The 21,571-nt window shown below is 41.0% G+C and overlaps 1 protein-coding gene across 2 annotated transcripts; it reads right to left on the reverse strand.

The window, feature by feature from the left end:
- Positions 1-1,488: 1,488 nt before the first annotated feature.
- LOC112951993 (zinc finger CCCH-type antiviral protein 1-like) lies at positions 1,489-21,416 on the reverse strand. 2 transcript variants are annotated; one of them, XM_026044764.1, is made up of 13 exons: positions 21,092-21,416; positions 18,758-18,890; positions 16,968-17,226; positions 16,519-16,587; positions 15,808-15,909; positions 14,792-14,915; positions 13,993-14,158; positions 12,627-12,747; positions 12,156-12,252; positions 11,556-11,634; positions 7,701-7,831; positions 6,560-6,711; positions 1,489-3,887 (listed from the first exon to the last, which is right to left on the reverse strand). In XM_026044764.1, exons 1-13 carry the CDS (start codon positions 21,388-21,390, stop codon positions 3,763-3,765), a joined length of 1,857 nt encoding a protein of 618 aa, XP_025900549.1. In that variant the 5' UTR covers positions 21,391-21,416; the 3' UTR covers positions 1,489-3,762. The 2 variants fall into 2 exon arrangements, with proteins under 2 accessions (XP_025900549.1, XP_025900548.1); XM_026044763.1 differs by lacking the exon at positions 1,489-3,887 and adding an exon at positions 4,216-5,916.
- Between the last annotated feature and the right edge of the window lie 155 nt (positions 21,417-21,571).

The raw sequence follows: 21,571 nt of genomic DNA on the forward strand, positions 1-21,571 counted from the left end.
TTGCATTGGGAGTATGTTGTCTGTTTCTCGATTTAAATGATTAGGTACATACAGGGCCTTTTGCAACCGTTCCTGAGGGGAGTATCCCCTGAGGATGGGTTTTGTTTTTATAGCATGGTTTTCAGGGTGCCATGGGCACACTCAACAATGGCTTGATCCATTATCTGTTTTGACCTGGGTAGGTACCCCTAGCATGGTAGTTTCAATCATTCTACATAGCAACGCAATTACACAAGGAATACAACCTATAATACAAATGAATACTATAAGCAAGAAAAACAGTTCTAGTAACAGCTTTTGGAACCAAGGTCATCCCTATTTGCACTGTCCAAATGAATCCCAGTTGTCATCAATCTGTTGTTCAGCTTCGTCTTCAGGATTCAAGTCTGTTCATTTTTCAGCAGTCTCACAAAACTATTTGAAAAAGTAGAGGGATCCTCAACCTTAACTTGCACAACTTGATATAGTTTTACAACAGGTCCAAGCACTGCATGCTTTACTCCATGTAATATTAACTGCTGATATTGTTTAAGCATCAAATTACGCACCCCCATATTTGATCCCAGTCTCATTAATCCCCGTCATCATACACTTACAGATAGTCTTTCAAACATTTTTCTCTATACTGCAAGCCAAACAAAACTGAGATACCTTCTTTTTGTCTTGTTTTGCCTTGTTAAACATGTCTTTCCTAAACGTGCTGTTAAACGGGCTATGTGCTCTGTTTACCTTCTTGTATGGCTGTTTCAGTGTGCCCACTCAGAGTTTCTTCTAAGTACATTCCTACAATTTCCCCTTTTTCCTTTTAAATCAGCCATACCCTCCTCAGAGCATCCTCAAACATTGTTAACACAATTCTTAACCCACAGGATATAGTTAGAATCACAGTTACAATAGTGATCAGAATCATTAACCTTTGTTTGAACAAATCCAAAAATCATCATGTTAAATCCAAGCCTTTTTGCCGTTTATCAATTCCTGATTTCACAATCATTAATTTCCCCTCAAAGTCTTCACATCCATGCTCTTGTCCTAAAAGCAAAATCAATAACAACGTGATTCTGTAGTGTAGTTTATCTACACCTGTATCTATATCTTATATCTGTATCTATATACCTATATATCTATATACCTATATATCTATATCTCTATATCTAAATTATAATAACAACTGTGTAGACTGGGCCAGATAGCCTAGCTCACTGTCCGTTTTAATTTCTCACCCACTAAAGCATGACAATTACTTAGCAACTCCCTGCAAAATGAAGCAGCTACAGAGCAATTACTTAAGAGAGAATATTTTCTAGCCAGATAGTGAGACCATTCTTCCCATGGAGAGGTGGCCAACAGGCCCCAAGCTTGCGGGCGTCCCCGCAGAGACAACGTAGGTCTTGGTTGGAGTCTCTGGTCTCGTTACGAGGGTCCTACCTTTATTACCTTTATCTCCCTTGCTTCGTGTTTAACCTGTGAACTAGCTTACAGGTCTGCTCCTCTAGCATTGCAAAGTCAGCTAGAAAGTGGCATCAGGCATCACGCGTATGACTGTGAATATGTAATATAAAGCAGCGTTCAGTTATTTGTTGTACTGCAGACCATAGGTCCAAGGGTACCATAAAGGGTGCATGTTAGTGACATCTGTCTGCAAACCTATATAAAGTAGCATCTGGCACAAAGCATAAGCACTCTGGTGAAGGAAGACATGAGACAACCGCGCCTGCTGGAATACGTCTGGAAGGGTGGTCACCCTGGCGAGGCTGTGAGCATGCTGATTTCCTTCCATCAGAGGACCAGGCAGCGTTGTCTGAGACCGGATATGTGTTATGAAGTAAGGAGCATGTAGATAATTCAAATACGCTCCTTSTARTCGGTTAACCAGTCCTGCAACATATGCTGAATCAGAAACAATGTTAATCGCTTGTGAAAACATACAAAAACAGTGAACCCCTGCCGCAAGTTCTGCAGTTTCCAAAGTATCCGTAAACTCGAACGTCCTGCCACCCCCCCCCCGCCTCAGGACCGCTCAGCTGCTGCCAGCGGGCTAACCTTGGAGTAAGATAACTGAGCAACTTCTGCTCCATGCAGGGATGGGGGAAAGTGGCGGGGGGCAACCTTGCTTGCTGCCGCTTCCACCGCTTCCCTGTGCCAGGGAGGAGGAAGAGGCATCACTTTCTCATAGTCGTGGGAGACAGGCAGAGGAGACGATGAAAGAGCCACCCCACCTGCTTCTGGCTCTAGGCTCCTGTCTCCTCCTCTGTACTGCGCTTCCATTCCATCAGGAGAATAATATGTTGCATGAGAATCGGTATCATTTTTGCAATTAGCTCCCAGTTCTGTGGCACAAACCCGTGGGACTTTGTTATGTTCTGCAGTAAGTTCATGGTAAAAAGCGCTATCAGCCCATTCTCTAACACTGTCCTTCGGAGTTCCTTTATGATGTTTCGCTCTAAAGGCTGATATGGCAGAGCCTGATTACACGAGTACATGACTGGGAAAACAAACAGCACTTCTACATCCCTTGCTTTCCTGGCTTCTCGGCGCACCTCAACACACCAGTTGCGCAGCTCGGACAGAAACAGATCTGGTTCTTGTTCAGGGTCTACAGGTCCTGGATCTRGGGGATTGTCAGGCAGATCCACACAAGCCACAGCACATTCCACAGCTGCTGGCACCACAACATCTGAAATTCCTACGTACTTTCTTAATACTTCACAACACACTCTCCATAGACACATCACTGAGGCAGCATTTAAATCACCTCGCATTACTTTATGGCAGCTCCGCGCTGCCCGCTCAGGGGTCGGCGCCGGGACTGCCTCGTGCTGCTCACTGCCTGCGCTTTCTCGCTCGGTGGCTCTGGGCCGCAGTGGTTCACCTCTAGACAAGGAGCTCCAGCATGAGCGTCTGCTCCAGAGCCCTTCTCTTCGAGGTCTTCCCTTCTTTTATGATCCCATGCAGCTGTGCCAACAGGATCATCCCCTAAGAGATTTATCTCTGGAATCTGGCTGAAAGGGAGAATGGAGGTCAAAAGATACAGGATCTGCTGGGCAGTACGTGCACAAACTTCTTAAGTCTGGAATATTTGCTCATGAAAAGGAAGTAACTCCACTTTTCAAGGCTTTTCAGCCTTGTGTTGCTTCTTGGCAGTACTACTGCTGTGGGCACATAGAACTTGTGCATAATGTCTCCAAACCATTGAATGCTCTTGAATCTTTGCTCTCAAACAACAAACAACTCCGTTAGAAAGCTATACACATTTTTCATTACCCATTTCTTTCCTACGTGTGGTGCACCTTCAAGTCCACAGTTGAGAAGACTTCCTAGCGAAAGTGGGCACAGAGGTTTGTACAGGATTCTCTACAAAGACAGTATTGCATGGTTGGCTCTAGTCTCCTTTTTCCATGCTTTTTCTAGGTGGCCTCATTTTTTTTAAGAGTTTTAAAGAGTGTTGCCGCTCAGCAGGGCCTTTTTGCAAAGTGTGGCACCAGATTCTTTTTGACTCTGATTGCCATAAGAAAGCCCTTTGAAATCCAAGTCTCAGGAGAAGTGAGTCAGGAAGGTGCTTTGAAAACACCACCTCCTAAGTGCAGCCCTTTTTCCTTCCAAAGTGAGTGCTTGTGGAGCCACTGGCACTTAAGGCTGTCAGTTCCTCTGAACATGGGTGACTAAAAGACATCTGGGACCAAAGTCTGCAGCTCTTAAGACCTTGTTCAGAGAGCTGTGTGCCTCTGGCATGCATTGCATTTCTCTTGTGAGGCAGTCTTCTTAGCAGGCCTTGGGAAGAGGCTGAGGTGTCAGTAGGCAGGAGAGCTGATTCCTGTGCACGCTCCATCTTCCTAGTGTCAGAGTATTTTCCCTTTTTGGGTCAGTACCAGAAAGAAGGTAGAGGTCTGCAGCAGGATAAATGCACATAAAGAAGCAAGGAGAGACTGAAAATATATTTATTTTAAAATAAATTACATATTTCAAAGTGATAAAGGAACTCTAGAGGCAGAGCGAGAGATTTTTATTATAATTAAATTGTTTCCTCCTGTTATTAACAATGAGTATTTGCATTTACTTCTAAAACAGTTATTTTAATGTGTTTTCCTAGTTTTATACACTTCCCCTTCCTCTTTGTCATTTCTGATCTTTGAGTAATATATTTGATTTATTGACTTGTGCTGAAGACAGAAGTAGCTGGGAGGCTACTCGTTTTTCTGAAAGAGTGACCCCAAATGAAAAATTATTCATTCGTTGGCCTCAGCAACAGTCTTCCTCTTATCAGCTGGATGGCCTCAGTGAGACAGTGGGAAATTATCCTTGTACAGAGGGTTTCAATTCAAGGGATGTTACAATTCAGTGAAAGCTCTGTATCGCATTTTCCTTGTCGGGAAGTCTAAAAGCATTTAACAATAAAAAAGGGGTTTCATCACCATTAATACGGTTGCACATCACCAAGGAAAACAAAGTATAGGAAGTTTCTGTAAAAACAGATCCAGACAAAAGTGTATGCACTTTGGTGATACACACAGGCTCAAAGAAAAAGGAATTACACTTGGCTTAACCTTGTCAGTTCTCACATAAACTCAATATAGGCCTCCAAACATGGATGTTTTTTAGGATGTTAGCTCTTACTATCACTGACCTTGAAAGGGAGATTTCCTCTTTCACTAGTTTAACACTTCTGGAAAATGAAAAGTAATGTAGGACAGAAAATATCAATGTATCTTAAGAAATTACTCCTGTCCTACAGCATTTGCTCAGAAATTGTTCTTATTGAGAAAAATGCACAGGCACATTCATTTTAAAGGCTGGTCTGTATTTTGACAGAATTTTTACATGCTTATGGCCATTAGTTGCTGACAAACCACCGTATCTGAGGACAAGAGGCTTCCTAGACTCTGATTTCCAGAGTTTGGGTTCTGCTGTCCTATCTGCACTCTCTAGGTCCAAAACAAGTTACTACACTATTTGCAGATCTGCAAAAAGATTTTGATCCAAGAGTTTTCTGATCTCAAGTGTAGTAGCTGCCACAAGACAACTGAAACTTCCTCACTGGAGAGTGTTCTATATGAGCTTAAAAGAAGTTTTATTTTTACTATGTTAAATATCACACTAGTATGATATTAATAAATGGCATTTTGCAAACCAAGTCACATCATTTTTAAGTACTTCAACTTGCTTAGCATTGTGACAGAAGAGAGCCTCAAGAACAGCCATATTCTGTATGGAAAAGAAAGACTTCATAAAGCCCTCAGCATTGCAAAACACTACAGGAGCCTATTGGAGAACCACTAAAAAACCAATGAGTTTGCTTAAAAACTACCATGCTGTTGATTTTTCTCTTATCTGAACCGATTTTTGAAGAGAAATCAATTCTCTTTATATATTTTCAAAGTAACTATTTACTATTATTTGTCCACCAAAGTCACAAAATTCACCTAGTTGTACTCTGCTTATGCAAATGTTTCTTAAATTTTGGTAAGTAAGAGGAGAAGACAAGGTAATGAGTCTCTTAAAGACAACCTCTGTTTTCCAGGCCTCCTCATTATGGAAGTTCTTCAATAAAACACTCAAAAGAGGGGTATAGGAAAAGAAGTCACTGAGTAAAAGGGAGAACAAGATGAGGGACACAGCCTGCTCTCATCCTTCTCTAAGACACAATACATTTCTTTTCTGCCTCCTTATACTCTATTAAATACTCTGGGTAAAACTGATTTTTTTCAAAGACAACAAAAATGGAGGGATTTAACTTGTTGTCCACACAGCTGTCATAAAACCGAAGCATATTAGCAGATTTGATTGGGGGACGAACGTAGCTTGCATTGCCTTCAACAAAATCTCCAACCAATACACGAGCCACAAACATTACAGCTGCTTTTACAGTAGGTTGACAGTATTCATGGGAATAGGAAGCATCTCTGGCAAAGTAACTTCCTGGAACATAGTAAGAAAAAATGGTAGAAGGAATTAATTTGGAAAGCTACAGTGAAAATGGGAGTTATCCTTCCTTTCTCCAGAGTTCTTTGAGCCAACTTGCAGGGCTGCTCATATTCAGCCTATGCGCTACCACAGAATTCTTGACAAGAATCAAAGCATTTCACCATAGAATTTCTATTCAGAACTTTTGCCTTTAGGAATGAGCAGAAATCAAACAAACCAAACTCCAAATGTTACAGGCATGTGTGTTGTTATAAGAGGGTTAGAGAAGCAATCAAGAGAACTTTTCTTCACTATATGGAGGGACTTCATGTCCTTCCTTCTCCCTGCCATGGAGGCCAGCAGTCATTTCTCTAGCAAATTCCAACTATGAACTTGAGCCCTCAAGAGGTCCCACCTGCAGCAACAGAGACTTTTTCAAATCCCTGAATTAAGTCTCTCTGAACTTGGAGAAAGGACATCAGCTTGCACAAGGCAACTTCCTGCCCTCTCCAGATGGAGTGAAAATCATACAACTTAATTCCTGCCCTCTATACTTAAAAGACAGACCTTCCAAATGTTGATTGCTTCTCATCTACCCCTACAGGACATTCTCCATAGGGGAGTCTAAGATCTATAAAGCCTACAGTTTCCTACATACCCTTTCCATAGGTTGTCCCATTGCTTCCACAAATCCTCCAGTCAAAGTTGTGATTGCAGATAGCTTCCAGGAAAGAGATCTTGGCACCATGGAATAGAAGCCTTTCCTCTACTTCCTTCCCTCCATTTTCTTTCTTCATCTGCTCCTTTTGCCTAACAGAAGGCAGTGGGGAAGAAAGTTGTGGAAGAAAATAGAGGAGGGGGTTAAAAACAAACCTAGTAACATTCCTAAGTACGTAATGTGCATGCAATTACGAGCTGGAGGCGATTTCCAGTCGGCTTTCTCCTCTCTCTCCTTAGGCAGACTAGCAGCACAACAAACAATTAAGAGGAGCAATAAACTGATCTCACTGTAAAGTACTTCCACATACATTCACGGAGGAGAACCAGAAATAAGCAGCAGTACTAAGACAGTTCCGCCCATATCAATCTTTTTGTCCCCTGCAGGATCCTACTAGCTCTGCTTTCCTTTCACCTCTTCTGTCCCACCCCTCCCATCCCAAACTTCCTCCGTAGAGTAGGGGGGGGATGGCAACTGCAGATTCTTCCCACTCCAGCAATGGGGAAACACTAGAGAGAGGTTTTCCTTGCTCCTCTGCTGAACTCAAACTGCCACACACACAGGGACAATCATGCTGAAAGGGCACATGGCTGTGCTGAGCTGGGCTTTCTGCCTGGGCTGTGTACTCCTACTGTGTACCCCTCTATGACCTGAGCTCCTCTAAGTCTTCAGCAGCCTGGCCCCTCAGTGATATCTGGTGTGCTGGGCAGGCACAGCCAGGAGAGAAGTAATGGCAGATAGTTTTTTTCTGTGAGGAAATGAACTTGAACATCGTAATTTATTGCACTAGTGCCAACTCAAATCTGTTGGTATTCAAACTGGCAATATCTGCAATTCAACATTACTGATAGAAATGCTGAAAACTCCAAAGAAGCTATGGAACTCAGTGATCACCGATTTAAAGAATGAGTCAGACTCATAGGAGTTAGTCACTGAATTTCACTTCTGAAACTGCTCCTACAAAACAAACACAGGTGCAGTTTAAAGCACAGGTGTTAACCTCTTTACCTTCCTGGAAGCAGGTGTAGGAGGACAGAACTTGGGACTCCCTCCCTTTCACAATGACAGAACAAATACGAACCACTGAAATACTTTCCAGAGGGACGGATTCTGGATCCTACTTATCCTATGAACAGAGTGCCTTTTCATAGTCTTCTCAAACATCTTCTGTATTAAGTTGTATTCAGAGGATGTACTAGTGAGCTCCACTGCCTATAAAATACAAACCAAAGCAAAAGAATCCATGAAGGTCCAACTCGTAACACACAAAAGCTGAACTGAAACAAATGTAATTTCAAGGGACTCCCAATAGACCTAAGAGGGTTTATTTTGGTGCTTCAGACTGATGTGAACAATTGGGGCAGACAGTAAGTATGGAAATCAGCCTGCCACTTCAGCTCCCCAAGGACATCTTTCCTGTCCTATGGAAGCACACTGAAGGTATAAAAGGGGTCAGTTAAATGATTATCATGTCCAAAGTAGAGGCAAGATGCAAGAATTTAGATTGCAGGAAGAAAACAATCTTAAAATAACGGGACCTATTAAGAACAAAAGCTGCAGATGACAGTGGTATTTGTCCCCAGACATTTCAGGGAGCTTTGGCTATTACAAAGGAAACACACAGAATCTCTACAGCCACCCCACATCATGTTCTTTAGTTTTTCTAAGTTAAAACTCAAGAACTCACACTTCAGTAACAGCTTCAGGAACTGCAGAACTGCTTAATTAAACATGCCTACTCCTATGCTAGGGGAACCAAAGCATACACTTGTTAATACTTCTCCCACTGTTTACAAGCTACCCAAAAGTTGACATTTCCTCTAAAGAAAGGTCAGTGCAACAGAGAATTAAAACATGAATTGTGCTCTCTTGCTGCCTTCTGTCATGCATGAATTTGGCATTTTTATCTCCAAAGACATCTGTGCCTTAATCTTCTGAAATGACCGTTTACCTTCTGTAAAGCAGACTGAAAATGCAAGTGCTGGCAGAGAGATGCTGCTTGGTAAGACTTCTCAGTTTACTGCTGCCTAATCCCAGTGGGATTCCTTATGACTTCAGGTTGAAAGCCCAACATTCCCTGCCTCACAGATATAGTTCAGGAAGGAAAACTACCATCTTCCTGGGAGTTAATGTGAAACCTACAGCTTGCCCTTCTTGCTACAAACTCTCTCCTCCAAACTCAAAATGAGTTTAGAGAGAAAAAAATAAGACTTCACACTGCAAACAAAGAAAACTTTTTCCAGAGACCACGTCCAGTTTGTTGATTAAATATTTGAATGAAGAGGCCTTTCACAGGAAAGTCTTACAAGCATAAAAAGAAGAATAAAATCAGCTGCACACAGAAGAATTACTTCTTTGGATTTATTAAATAGCTTTTACAACGCGGAATGATATTTCCCATGTAGCACTGTACTTTTTCAAAGCCACTTTGCAAAACTTCCATCTGTCTGAGTGAGAATTTTATTATCTGCACACTCTAGGATACCATAGATAAACTTCTTCATCACCTATTGGATGAAAATTATAGCTATAATATATTTAAGCAATACAACTCTTAAATTATATGCATAAGGTTCTTATTCAGATGACAAAATATGCTTTTACTACATTGCATATTCTGCTGAGGGATTCTCACTGGAGGTGAGAGTCAGGGAACAGGGGGTCAGTCTGGAAACAGGAGGTCAGTCGCGGGGCACAAGGCCTGATCCTGTAGGACAGGTACAAAAATTGTATTTTAATATGATGGTTTGCAAGCAACAAAGCCAGTCCTCTTCCAGCCAGCCTGTGTGGGTTCCTTCTTCTTGCCTCCAAAATGCATTCCTTGTTAATAAAGGGAAACAGCTTGATACCTCGTAGTAACGATCCTATGGGAGGTCAAACTGTGATGTCTGCTTAACACAGGTCTTGGAAGCAGTAGGATTGGTTGGGTTGAGGCAACTATGGCTACCATTTATGGAGTGCAAAGCTAGACTCTTGCTGATGCATCAGCTCCTGCTGTTGTTAGAGCACAGCAAGCGTTGGCATGCATGTCACGCTTCAGCAAAACAGCAGTCACACAAAGACCCATCTACAGAAAGAACAGCACACTGCCTTGGTGGCACTCATGTCTCCGTTCTAGATGAAAGGTACAACTTGAAACACTGAAATAGAGCATCAAGAGCTAGTGAAGCCTGTAGGCGTCTCAACTCCTGAATTCCATTTGGTGTGTTAAACAACAGGGGATTCATACCACTTTTGCAAGTGGTGCTACCTATGTCTAACATGCACTTTACAGACTCTACACTAGAGAATGGTTTATGAGAATAAAAGATTTATAGAGTAACACACTGCAATACTCAAAATCAATCATACTATCAAAGCAGAGCTCCTATTTTTAAATAAGGAAGATTATCTCCCTGTCTCATTGATGCTCCTTTTGAAATGTATCACTTCCAGCGCAGCAATGTTTGCCAGTGTTTGAAGAAGAGGGAATTCATCAAGTTGTTATTGACAGATGTTATGACAGTCGCCGCATGCATCCAGAATCTCAGTCAGTCCCAATATTACCTACTGTAAAAAAAAATACTTAGGGTCCCAGAGAAAATGCTTAATCTAGTCCAGGCTTGGATTCCTAGTTCTGACAGATACTACTGCCATTGTCACTTTTCAATACAGAGTTAACCTCTCCTTTCATATCGAAGACACTCAGTTTACAAGTTCAGAGATGGTCTTTTTAGGTCAGCAAGCAAATCAGGTTCTGAGAAACAACATGATCCTTCTATTTCACACATCCCCACAAATACCAGAGGTACTATGGATCTAAGCATCAAATTACCCTTGTATTTAAGCCTCTCACCTCAGTGACTTCAGAAACACTTAAAAAAAATGATTCAACTCAAACTGAGATGGAAGTTTGCAGAGAAAATGAGGGAAGCCGGACGTGCATGCAAGAGAGAGATCTAAAAAGGACAGAGGTACTGTTCTTCCTATCATTCCTTTAAAAAATGCCAGCCGAAGTTGGTATTACGCTACTTAAAAAAGGTGCAGATGCCAGATTCCCACACAAACTCTCATGAATTAAATACATTAGCAGAAGCTGTGTATCTGATATAATCTGAAAAGAATATTTTTCTGATTAATTCTGGAAAATAGGATTTAACTATCTGGAAGGAGATGACCTACAGAGCAAATTTCCTTAATTTTAGCCTACTGATTTTTCTTAACTGTACGTAGATGACTGTTATACACACACACAGATAATGGTATTCCACCATGTAAGGCATAACCAGCAAAAGAGGAGAGTGGGAGTAAAATGAAATGTGCAGCACAAAGCAAGAGAACAGGACCAGGTTATGTAAGCTAAATAGTACTATTTCTGTTTCTAATACTACTCCCATTGTAACTCTATTCGAATACCACTGCAAATAGCTCAGATCCTAGTGACAATAATGCTTTCTCTCTGCCATTCTTTGAGGCGATGGGCTGTGCGCAGGTCTGCGATGTGTATCAGTGCAGAGTGTCATCTTTGGAGCATGTAGAGACTGACCTGTCTAGTTTTCCTGGCCAAACCTTGTCCACTGACAACCATGATAGTAATATTCTTTACGGCTTTATAACAGTTGATGAAGACAGGATTTGTTCACAGCCCATGTTCTACTGAAGAAATACATACTTCATAGAATCCACTCGCTTATCTGGTCCACCTGTCCACCACTGCAACATTTTTAATAACGGACTTGTGTGTCCTGAATTTGTGTCTTTATAATGAGGAGTAGAAACAAGAATGGCACCTTTTCCAGAAGCTCTTTGGAAGTCATCTAGACATTTAGCACATGTACTCAAAAAAGCAATTCTTGTCACATTTTACCATCTACTTACTGTGATCCCTTCACTTAAACAGTGTCTCTCTTCCTATCATGCCTTTTCATCAAAATTACAAAGGGAGAGAAAAAAATACCTTATATCCCAACTCAGGTAGTGCAGATTGATCCCAGTGGACAGGACATGTTTGATTTGGAATAGAAGAATCCCTTTGTCTGTTTCCAAACAGAAGGGAAAAAGAAGTGTTTGGTGTTATGTTAGGTGTTAATAACTCTATATTTCTATAGAAGCTATTATTCTATTCAAAGCTATAAGCTTTGAAACTGGCAGCATCCCCTTAAGTCAGTTCCTACTACCTCCCCCCAGAAATACTCCCCACCTCCCAAATAAAAAAAAAATATCTTCCCCATGCCACAAAGGACCAGGGATAAAGACTCATTTTGTAAGCTGGGCTTTGCATGATGTCACTCAGTTGTCCAACCTCTTTCATTTGCTTCTTTAAGAAATAGTAGTCTTTCCCCAAACCCTACACCCTGCAATACATGGATTAACACAGAGCCCAGCAACTTGGTGATGCACCAAGCAGGCAGAGGGCCTGGCACACTTTCTGGTCAGTCAAGTGGAGAGGTTTTCTTCCAATAACAGTTGCATTCTTTGCACAATGAGTGCCAGTACTAACAACCATTTGCCTTACAGGTACTTCTGACCAATGACCACAATTCAGATGCAGCATTACCCTTTCTTTATCTTCTCCACATCTTCAGAAGACACAAACTTTGGACGTCTGCAGACCTTTCTTTGAGCTCTAAGGTGGACATTTGTCTGGGTCATTTCTGGAGGGGAAGAGAGAAGGAAAAAGAAAAAATCCTGAAGGAGTCTACAAGGTGGAGTTATTCATGAAAGACAGCATTTTCACTGTCAATATTGTCTACTGAAGATCAACTGGACAAAGCCTGCACAAGCTTTCCACCCTTCCCTGTAACTCCCTTTCTGAAACTGTGTCTTGTTAATTTCTTTATATATTAACATTCTCTAAAAGTTACTGCAAGAGCTTGATTGATACTGAAAGATGTTTGATTATTCATTTTACCAATTCATAGGGTTCCCTGACTTAACCTAATTACATGATGCAGTATCATCCCATTTCCGCTCCTATGTGAGACTCTGGACAGAGCAAACACTGCATAGCAATAAATGAGAATGGTACCTTTAAAATTGAGCTCGTAATGATGCCAACCAGCCTGGAAAGGTATAGTGGCATCTTGATCTGCTAGATATAAGTTCTCAAGAATATCAGAGGCTGGTGATTTCATCTCATCCCCTTCTCCCTTTAGGATAAAAAAAAAAAAAGAGAGAGAGAGAGAGAAGAATGACTAAACATGGTCAACATTAAACACTGCTTTTATCAAGACAAAGGTAATCAAAAATCAAATTAAAATTTCTGCAGGTGAAATGATGCAATGCACACATTCTCGATCAGGTAAATAAAATGTCTGGTTCCTGTCCACAGTAAAATTAAGGCCAAAAGACATAAAAATGGTGAAGGAAAAAAAGGCGAAAGCCACAGACATGCAGACATGAGCGGGAATAACAAGATTCTCCCAAACAGGTTTGTTTGAGTTTGTAGCTTCTAGGAGAAAAGCAGATTTCAAGGTCAGACACAGACATGAGATGCATGAAGAGAATATTACAGGAGTTGTGGATGGATGGGAAGTGAGGACTTGTGGTGCAAGCTCACAGGAGGGAAGACTCTTGGCTTTCCGGAACTTTTCTGCTGGGTAAAGACCATAAGGAGGCAGATTCAGGAAGAAGAAAGAGAAGATGACACAGGAGACAGCTGAAGGAGCAAATGGGAACATGGGAGAAAGAAAAGACTGGTAAGGACAGAACAGTAACTAACACTCTTGCATCACCACCATACAAAAAAATGACTAAGGATCAATAGTATTACACAGAGCAGTGTAATACTCTTCTCCTTTTCTGTCTCTCTTTTAACAATACATTCAAACTCAATATATGTCTTGCAACAGAAACCTATCTGGCAACACTGGGCTTTTCTCTTTATTTTGTTTTGTTCTTCTACCACCTCTAGTTCAGGTAGAGGAGAAGAAATGGTAAAAAGAAGGAAGAAGAGCAATCTACCCAGAACTACTGTGTCCTAAAGTGTGATTGCCAACCACTCATTACATATGGACACAACCACAATTAGCAAGGATGTACACACACATATTCTATTTAGATTTCTACACCAGGGTGGTCCCCCATTTACGGAAGAATTTAAAATATGAGGAGATGCTGATAGAGATGCTTTCCATTTACAGCCATAGGAAACGAAGGACCAATTACTGATATTTAACACGAGTATAAAGACATAAGGCATCTTCCTAGCCTTCCGCCCTTCCACCATAGTTTTATCGTATTTGTTAAGAAGATCTATAGCTTCACTACCTTGTTTGACACTGTAGAATATAAGCATAAGTATTTACTTAATTGACTAAAGGCAAGTTGAAGTGAAAAGGTGACACATACTGCTTCAGCACAGAATGAGGAAGACATGGAGTATATGGACTCACTTGTTTTCCATATTCAGTCCACTGGCCTTGATCATTTTTCCAATACCAAATCCATTGTGTGGTCAATAAAAATGTGGGTTTTGTCACAGATGAAGGCGTAGAAAGGCGTCGAAGTGAAGAAATACCGCAAGTCATCGTATCAAAATTAATATTTTTATCTGCTATGCTGTGAGGACAAATTCAGAGGTTTAAAAAAGACTGAGTTTACAAGAGCCTGAGTCTCTAACCAGATGTCTGGCTGCCAAACTTCTAGACAATCTGGGGCTACACGCATAGTGTAGCGATTAATTCTTCCTGCTCAGGCAGAAAGACTTTGAAATCAGCCTCCTCTTGGGAATTTTGCTTGTGATTTGCACCATCCAGCAGCCTAGTCAAGCAGCAAAGCAGAATCATTTGCTGTCTGGAGAGGAAAGGGTCAACATGACTATGGCATTATATCAAATGTTGTCAAGAGTCCCAAAAGAATTATTACAAATAAATTATCATTAGGTATTTAATATATTGCCCATAAATTCATATCACTAAACTCCTACTACATATTGCTACCCTACGTAGAATTTTAAGTGTAAAGTACATGTTATTTTATAGATAACAAAAATGGGCAGTGTTTCTATGCAGGTACTTCTTTTACTTTTCTGTTTTTAAAGAACATCTTTCATTTTGTACATCCCTCCAGTTTCTGAACACCTCCCCAATCAGAGATTATGGAAGCCATGCATCTTTAAGAAGAAATCAGTTATTGAGGGGCTTAACCACACCACAGAACACGAAGCAGGCAGTACAGCCATCAATATTATACCTGCTGTTTTGGGGGTCACAATAGGCTTTTTCAATTTCCTCCATCATAGAAAGATCATTCCAAGTGATCCCATTATATACCTGCCATCGATATGGCAAATGGTAATGAACCTGTTTGCATTTATCTGAAATGAGATCAGATATAGTCAAGAGCTCTGCAATCATAACACAAACTGAGAGCAAGAAAAGCACTTTTATACTCTTCTTTGGCCTTATCTCATGGGCTTTACTGTGAAAAACAAAGATAGTTCACTGAAAGTAGAAATATTTGGAATAAAAGGGGTGTATTTCTGCAGTCACACCAAGGAAAGCAACATAAAACCTCATATTGTCAAATAAATTTCAAAGAAACCTTAACCTTCTCTTCACTGGAACACCACTTTGACAGATGGGTGAGCAGTGCCACAAAAGAGAAGGTGATGCCTGTGTGTCTAACTAACACATCTCTCATTTCCCTAGAGTCTAATTATTGGCCGCTGACAGACATGGGATGGACTAGATCTATCACTAGATTAGTTGGTACAACTACTGAGTAATCTTAAGATATCAAGCCACTTCAGATCACTTTCAAAGGACTTAGTGGGGAGACAATATAGCTTGTATCTTTCATACCTAAGACAGAACTGAAGAATGACATATTTTTATTGATCATCATTAGTGATGCTGTAAGACCAGTTATTAAATTGGTCTAATATTCACAGAAAGTATAACAATTAATTCTTGAAGGTTCTTGCCATAGAAAACATATGTAAGGCCTGCACCCTCAGCATAACAGAAACAAGCCATAAATGCATCACCTACAGAGGAAAGGAGGTTTACAAGTACCCAGTTGGCTTTCCCCTCATTTTCTTTGCAATTCCGACACTGTTCATTAGTGACTTGGCATCAAAGTGAATCAAAGAGAAGGCATAATGGTCAATGCCAGCTCTCCAAATTCCACCACTTTAGTAGGAGCGTTCAAAAAGACTGTGCATCTGCAGACTCTCCAAAAAGGACATTATTTTTGGTAAGGCTTACCTTTATTTTTGCAGTATTTCCAGACATTGAACAAACATATCTCATCACTCTTGTCTGCTTTATTGTCCTTTGAATCTTTATCACAGGAATCATCTTTTTTACCTACAGGAAGGAACACGTCATTCCTTATTTCCCTCCACCCAGACAATTCAGAGAGAAAGACACTGCATTTGGCATTTCATCCAAAAACAGCTAGGAGTTGATTGCAGTTGCCAAGTTAAGAACTTTCAGGATGCTACTGTCACCGCATAGCCCTAACTCTTACAGTAAGCTTTAAAACCAAGGCCCTTTTGCTTTGGAGGAAATGGCATTTAATAGTTCCTGTTCACCCACTGGATTACATGTAACAAGACAACCTCTTAACTTAAAATAGTACAGACAAATCCATTCCTTGGAGAGGAAGGTGAGGAAAGATTCCACATGCACAGATGCAATTCTGTCTCCAACCCATGGAAGAATGCATTGCATCCAGAACAATTAAGAGATCAATCCCAAATTACTCCCTAGACTAGGCACACATATGTCATTGCTGTCCAGAGCTTGTGCAGAAATCTCACTGCTCCTCTGCAGGCTAACACTGTGGCTTTCAGCATATGCCAGGGTAAGCACATAAGCTTCTCCAACAACTACAGGGAGCTGTACAGCTGCATAAAAACAAATCCAATTGAACACTGCTACTCTGAAGGCTGAAGGATTAGAAACAGTGCATACCTTCATCACTATCTCCCCCTCCTGTTGGCTGCTGGTGTTGGTTCTGACTAGGTGCACTGCTACTGGGACCTGCAAGAGAAGACGGAATGAACATGACTGCTGGACTATATCCTCAGCCATCTGGTGCCATACCAAATTGTGTGTTGAGAATTGTGTCCATCACAATTGCATTATTTTCCATTCTCCTGCTGATTTAACAGATCAGCAGTTACACTTACAAATCCCAGCTAGTCATAATTACTGATCTTGTATATAATAGCATATTCAACCACGACACAGTTCTCTTTCCCTACGTTATTCAGCCACTGCATTTTTCCCTCTAGCTTCTCTTGTTTTGTGCTTTAGAACTCACAGCACAGAAAGGATGATCAGTTTAGCTGTGAGGTAAGGGAAGAATGGCATCTACCTCTGTCAAACTAAGAATTCTATTTAAATACAGTGTTTCTTACAACTTTTTTTCCCCTTCTTCAGTTCCTTGTTGAATTCCACATGCTTATGATCACATATAGTCTGGAAGCTCAAAGCTGTATTGAAATCAATTCCACCAGTTTTCAACACATGCAATTCATGGGCATTCAGGAGGTTGTGGGACCTCTTGCACTGAAGAAATCTGCATTCCCCTCGAAGGAAGTGTCGACATATATGAAGCTTGTTGCAGTTGTTTTGCTGGGTACAGGTACCTTTCCCTTGGTTGTAAAACTGGCATATCTAGAAGCAAGAAGGGAAGGTGCAATATGAACTCAAAAAAAGCACATTAGAATCAATATTTTTTAAGTTCATTCTATATATATACAATTTCAGTGGCAGAAGATTTGTAACTAAACGTTCATTGTAACTTCTGTAATCTGGGCAGATTTCTTGTGGGGAGGAGTAGGCATTTTCAGCTGACTCATGCATTTTTAAAGTTGTGCAGAGGTGTTTCAAAGAAAAATGAAAGAGCTGATCTAGCAAGCATTCATTTTTGTCACTTCTGAGCAAGACTTTTTTTCTCATAACAACTCACCAATTTACAGCTATTCCATATATAAGACAAAGAAGAAGAAGCCTACCCTTGAAAACCCTGTGTTGTGTGGATTATTACTTTGTGCAGGAGAACCTGTAGAGGTCTCTGTTTGTAAAGCACTCTGCACTGAAGACTTGAGCAATCATATGAAGCATGCTGTGAGATTACAGTACCTATGGAAATACAATGCACTTTTTTATGCCCCTACTCAACAAACAAGAGATATGCAATGAATTGGAGTCAGGGTAGAAGCCATATACCAAAAACTCCTTTGTATTCCTTAGTGAGCACATTTTATGTATCATGTATTATATTATGTATCTTTATATTATATTAATATATATAAGGTAGCACTGGTGTTACAAACCGTCACAGAACCTGAAATTGGATGGTTTAACCATATTTAACATCAGTCACACTCAAGCCAAACTAATTTTGCTTTGGTGGAAATTATGTGGGAAATTAACTGAAACTTCAGTGCAAGAATTTTAAAGGAAAAAAAATTTACACAAAATTTACTGCAGTCATTCAGTCATTTTCTCATGTATTTCGCACACACTCTCACACTCCCAAACACCAAAAGTGCAGACTTATGTAATCTGGCCAGAGAAAGGGATGCAGGCTTTCTGATTTTTATCATCTCTTGGGTAAGAACTGACATTATTCATAGGAAAGAGTGAACAGTTTTTAGACAGATGTTCTATACACTCCAAGCCTGTGAAATATTTGGACTTTTTTTTTCCTTCACCTCAGTTTTGCTCACTTCACACTCTATAAATCTCTGGTGAAGTTGCTAACATATTTGTCACTCTTTCCTTATTATATAGCATTATGGTTATAGCTGTCTTCCAGTCAGGATAATAGGCACACCAAACATGCTGTAAATTTACCGTTAACTTCCTGCTATCATAGGGCAGGTCTACTGACTAGGCGTGTGTGACGTGGCATTATGAAAGTTTGAGTCTCTTGGCCTTTATGTAAACAGCACGCTCCTCGATGTTTTCCAGTTTTATTGTTGTCATGCTCTTGGTTACCAATACACACCATTTTTATAATCTGTATATTGGTTCACCTGGTGCTCTCCTGCACAGCAGTCACCATCTATATGTCATTCAGACTAATCTTAATATTTCTGTTACAAAACAGTTTGACATTCAGATCAGATTCCACCTTTTTTCTCGTCCTTTTCAATTCTTAACTAACAAAAATTTCCCTTAAGAAATCAGCACAACTCACATCAGGGAGAAGGAAAGGGTCATTTTGGAGGAGGAGTACTTTCAGCTCACTCTCATTGAGACCAGACAGCTCATGATTCTTTAGGATTTTTTTGTTCTCAGCAGTGTTGATGTCATGGCAGTACTTACAAGCGCTGCAAGAAAACAGAAGTATGAGTTGCTCACTTCTTCAATCAGATTGATTTATCAAAACACCTTAAACTATGATAGTCTGGAAAAAGCCACAGAGATGGTCTGACAAAAGTTTCTGTGAACATTTATATGGCCTCTGTTACCAAATCAGCTAGAGAATGGAGTACTCAGCATAATAACTCTGAAATATAATAGCATTATTTTCCCCATTTTAAACATCGACATGACTATTTGATAAGAAAGGTAAGAGCAGAGATTTGGAGCCAGCTTTGACTACTCCTTCTTCCTTTCCAGCACAAAGTCACACAACTCTTTCTCCTTCAATTCGGAAGAAAAGCTAATTTAAAAGAATATACATCGGTGATAATGGCAGTTACAACAACCTTAATTTTGTGAACATAAAAGATTGTTGTCCTAGTGAGGGACTGTAAAGAATGTTTGGGAACCCCAAACAGAAAGATAAGGAAGCTGAATACAACACATTTTGTTATTCCTGCCATCTGAGAAGAAATAAGTTTCACTCTTTAAAAGCATGACCTATTACAGCATTAAGACTAAACATACAAAAACAATTTTAAAAAGTCTCCTAGCACTGCTAGGACCCCAATCTCTCTTATGCCAGAGTCCTCTTGCACTTCAGTTGAAACTAGAAACTTTTTTGAAACTTCTAATAACAATTTTTCCTCATGCTGTATTTCATCCAGTACTTCTATATAGGCTTTTATGCATTCATTTCTCCTCCTACGATCAGTTGGGCATTTTGCTTTGTAAGCAAATAAATGAACATTCAAGTCTGAAGTGGAAATCATTTTTGGTCCTGAAAACGATCTTTTAGCAATCCTAGACTCTGTAGACTCTAGATTAATGGCTATAATGGTTGCACAGCTACAAGGCATTAAGGTTAGAGCCATCAACATAAATTGAGGGTTAACTTTAGATTCCAGTAACAGTCACACTGGCCAGTAAACCACAATGTCCAGCTACGACATAGCTCACAAGTAGACTAGTAGAGGATCTTGTTGATTTAATAATATATTGGTGGTAAAATAACTGAAAAGTTATCATCAGACACAAAACAGTTTGACTTGACCACAAAATGCACCAATTTCACTAAACAGAGACCTTCTTAAAATGCCTTTTTTTCCCCAGATATTCTAAAACCAAAACCAATGCAAAATATGGAAGTATGGTTATACTTTTTCAATTAAAATAATCCTTTGTCTTGATCTACATCCATGCAGAACCATATCTATCCCATTGTTTTAATCACTCCCATATAAATATGCTCTCAAAGGTCTATTCTTCCTTCTATTTGTTATCAACATGCATAAAGGGAAATTTGAATACTTAGCAACATTGAGAGGACAGAATACTTTGTCTTTTCAACATTATGAAGCAAATCACTCAGCAGCGCATTTTTGTTCCCTTGAATTAAAGCATAAGGGCTCCATGCACCTAAAAGATATTTGTAACAATCAAATAAGTAAAGGCAGAAAAAAAATATATATTAACATCCAAAAATGCCTTGCTAGGACCATTCTGAGCTATGCATAGCCTTTCCCTTCAGACTTGGCTGCATAACGAATTACTGCTACTACTCTGAGGCAGATGAGCAGGGATCTGACAGGACACCTGCCCACTGCAAACACCACCACAGAGCAAAACGTTTGGAGCACCAGTTAATTTTTTCACTCCAGACAGAGTGCAATGGTACTGTTGGCTCTTACCGAAGAGAAATGCTACTTCTGTATTTGTTTTTAATTTTCCCAGTTATTATTTAAATTCTGTACCAGCTTTGATTAGTCAGGAAAAAAAAATAATGCCATCCCTAGAACGACTGTGTGCGTCCCAACCTTACCTTTTTTTTTTTTTTTTTTTTAGGTAAATCTAGAAAACAGAGACTGCAGTAAGCAGGGGACTAAGCATCATCTCTGAGCAATGTGGCCATAAACGGTGCCATGACTTTAAGCAAAATTAAGTGATTAAAACTTAATCTTCCAGATCAAAAACAGCTGGTTTGAAGCACCTTTTTCGTTTCTAATAAAGAAAGAGGGGTATGCTATTTTTCATCCAGATTCTAGTGTAGTCAGGGAAATGGGAGTGGGGAAAAAATAAATAAATAAATAGATAGATAGATAAATAAATAAATAAGAAGTATTGCCCGAGACAGCCGCGGGCAGGCGGGGCGCCCGCCGGGGCTCACCTGGGCGCCCGGTGGCACCGGCCCATGAGGCTCAGCTTGCAGAGGTGCAGGCGCTCGCAGCCGCCGCACTCCTTGCGCACGCAGAGGCGCACGGCCGACACGGCCAGCACGACGGCGGCGCCGCCCGCGGCCTCGTGGCCCCTCAGCACCAGGAAACGGTCGGGCCCCGCCGCCGCCAGCGTCTGCTCCAGCTGCCGCGCCGAGAGGCCGATGTGTTGCTGGAGCTCGGCCAGCCCCAGGCGCCCGCCGCGGGCGCACAGGATCTTCGTGAGGAAGCTGCACACCGCCGGGTCGCTCATGGTGGCCGCGCTCGCCTCAGCCCGGCGCGACGCCACCGGACGGGGCTGCAGGAAGCGCGGCGGGGCGGGCGCGGGCGGAGCGCGGCGGGCAAGGGCGGATCTCCGCCGGCAACGCTCGAGGGGAATCGAAACTCCAAGTGGGAAGGGGCCAGGCTGCCCTCCTCCCAGCGCGGGGCCGCAG

This window comes from Nothoprocta perdicaria, unplaced genomic scaffold (genome assembly GCF_003342845.1).
Source record: "Nothoprocta perdicaria isolate Ctin4 unplaced genomic scaffold, notPer1 scaffold_380, whole genome shotgun sequence".
Taxonomy (NCBI): domain Eukaryota; kingdom Metazoa; phylum Chordata; class Aves; order Tinamiformes; family Tinamidae; genus Nothoprocta; species Nothoprocta perdicaria.

What these genes read in the sequence shown, in the direction of transcription:
- LOC112951993 (XM_026044763.1), bottom strand. Translation starts at nt 21,390, where the DNA reads ATGAGCGACCCGGCGGTGTGCAGCTTCCTCACGAAGATCCTGTGCGCC. An exon ending in ACCCTTTCCTTCTCCCTGAT is followed by an intron (nt 17,227 to 18,757) that starts GTGAGTTGTGCT and finishes TCTTGCTTCTAG; the next exon opens with ATATGCCAGTTTTACAACCA. An exon ending in TGTGACCCCCAAAACAGCAG is followed by an intron (nt 14,159 to 14,791) that starts GTATAATATTGA and finishes TTGTCCTCACAG; the next exon opens with CATAGCAGATAAAAATATTA.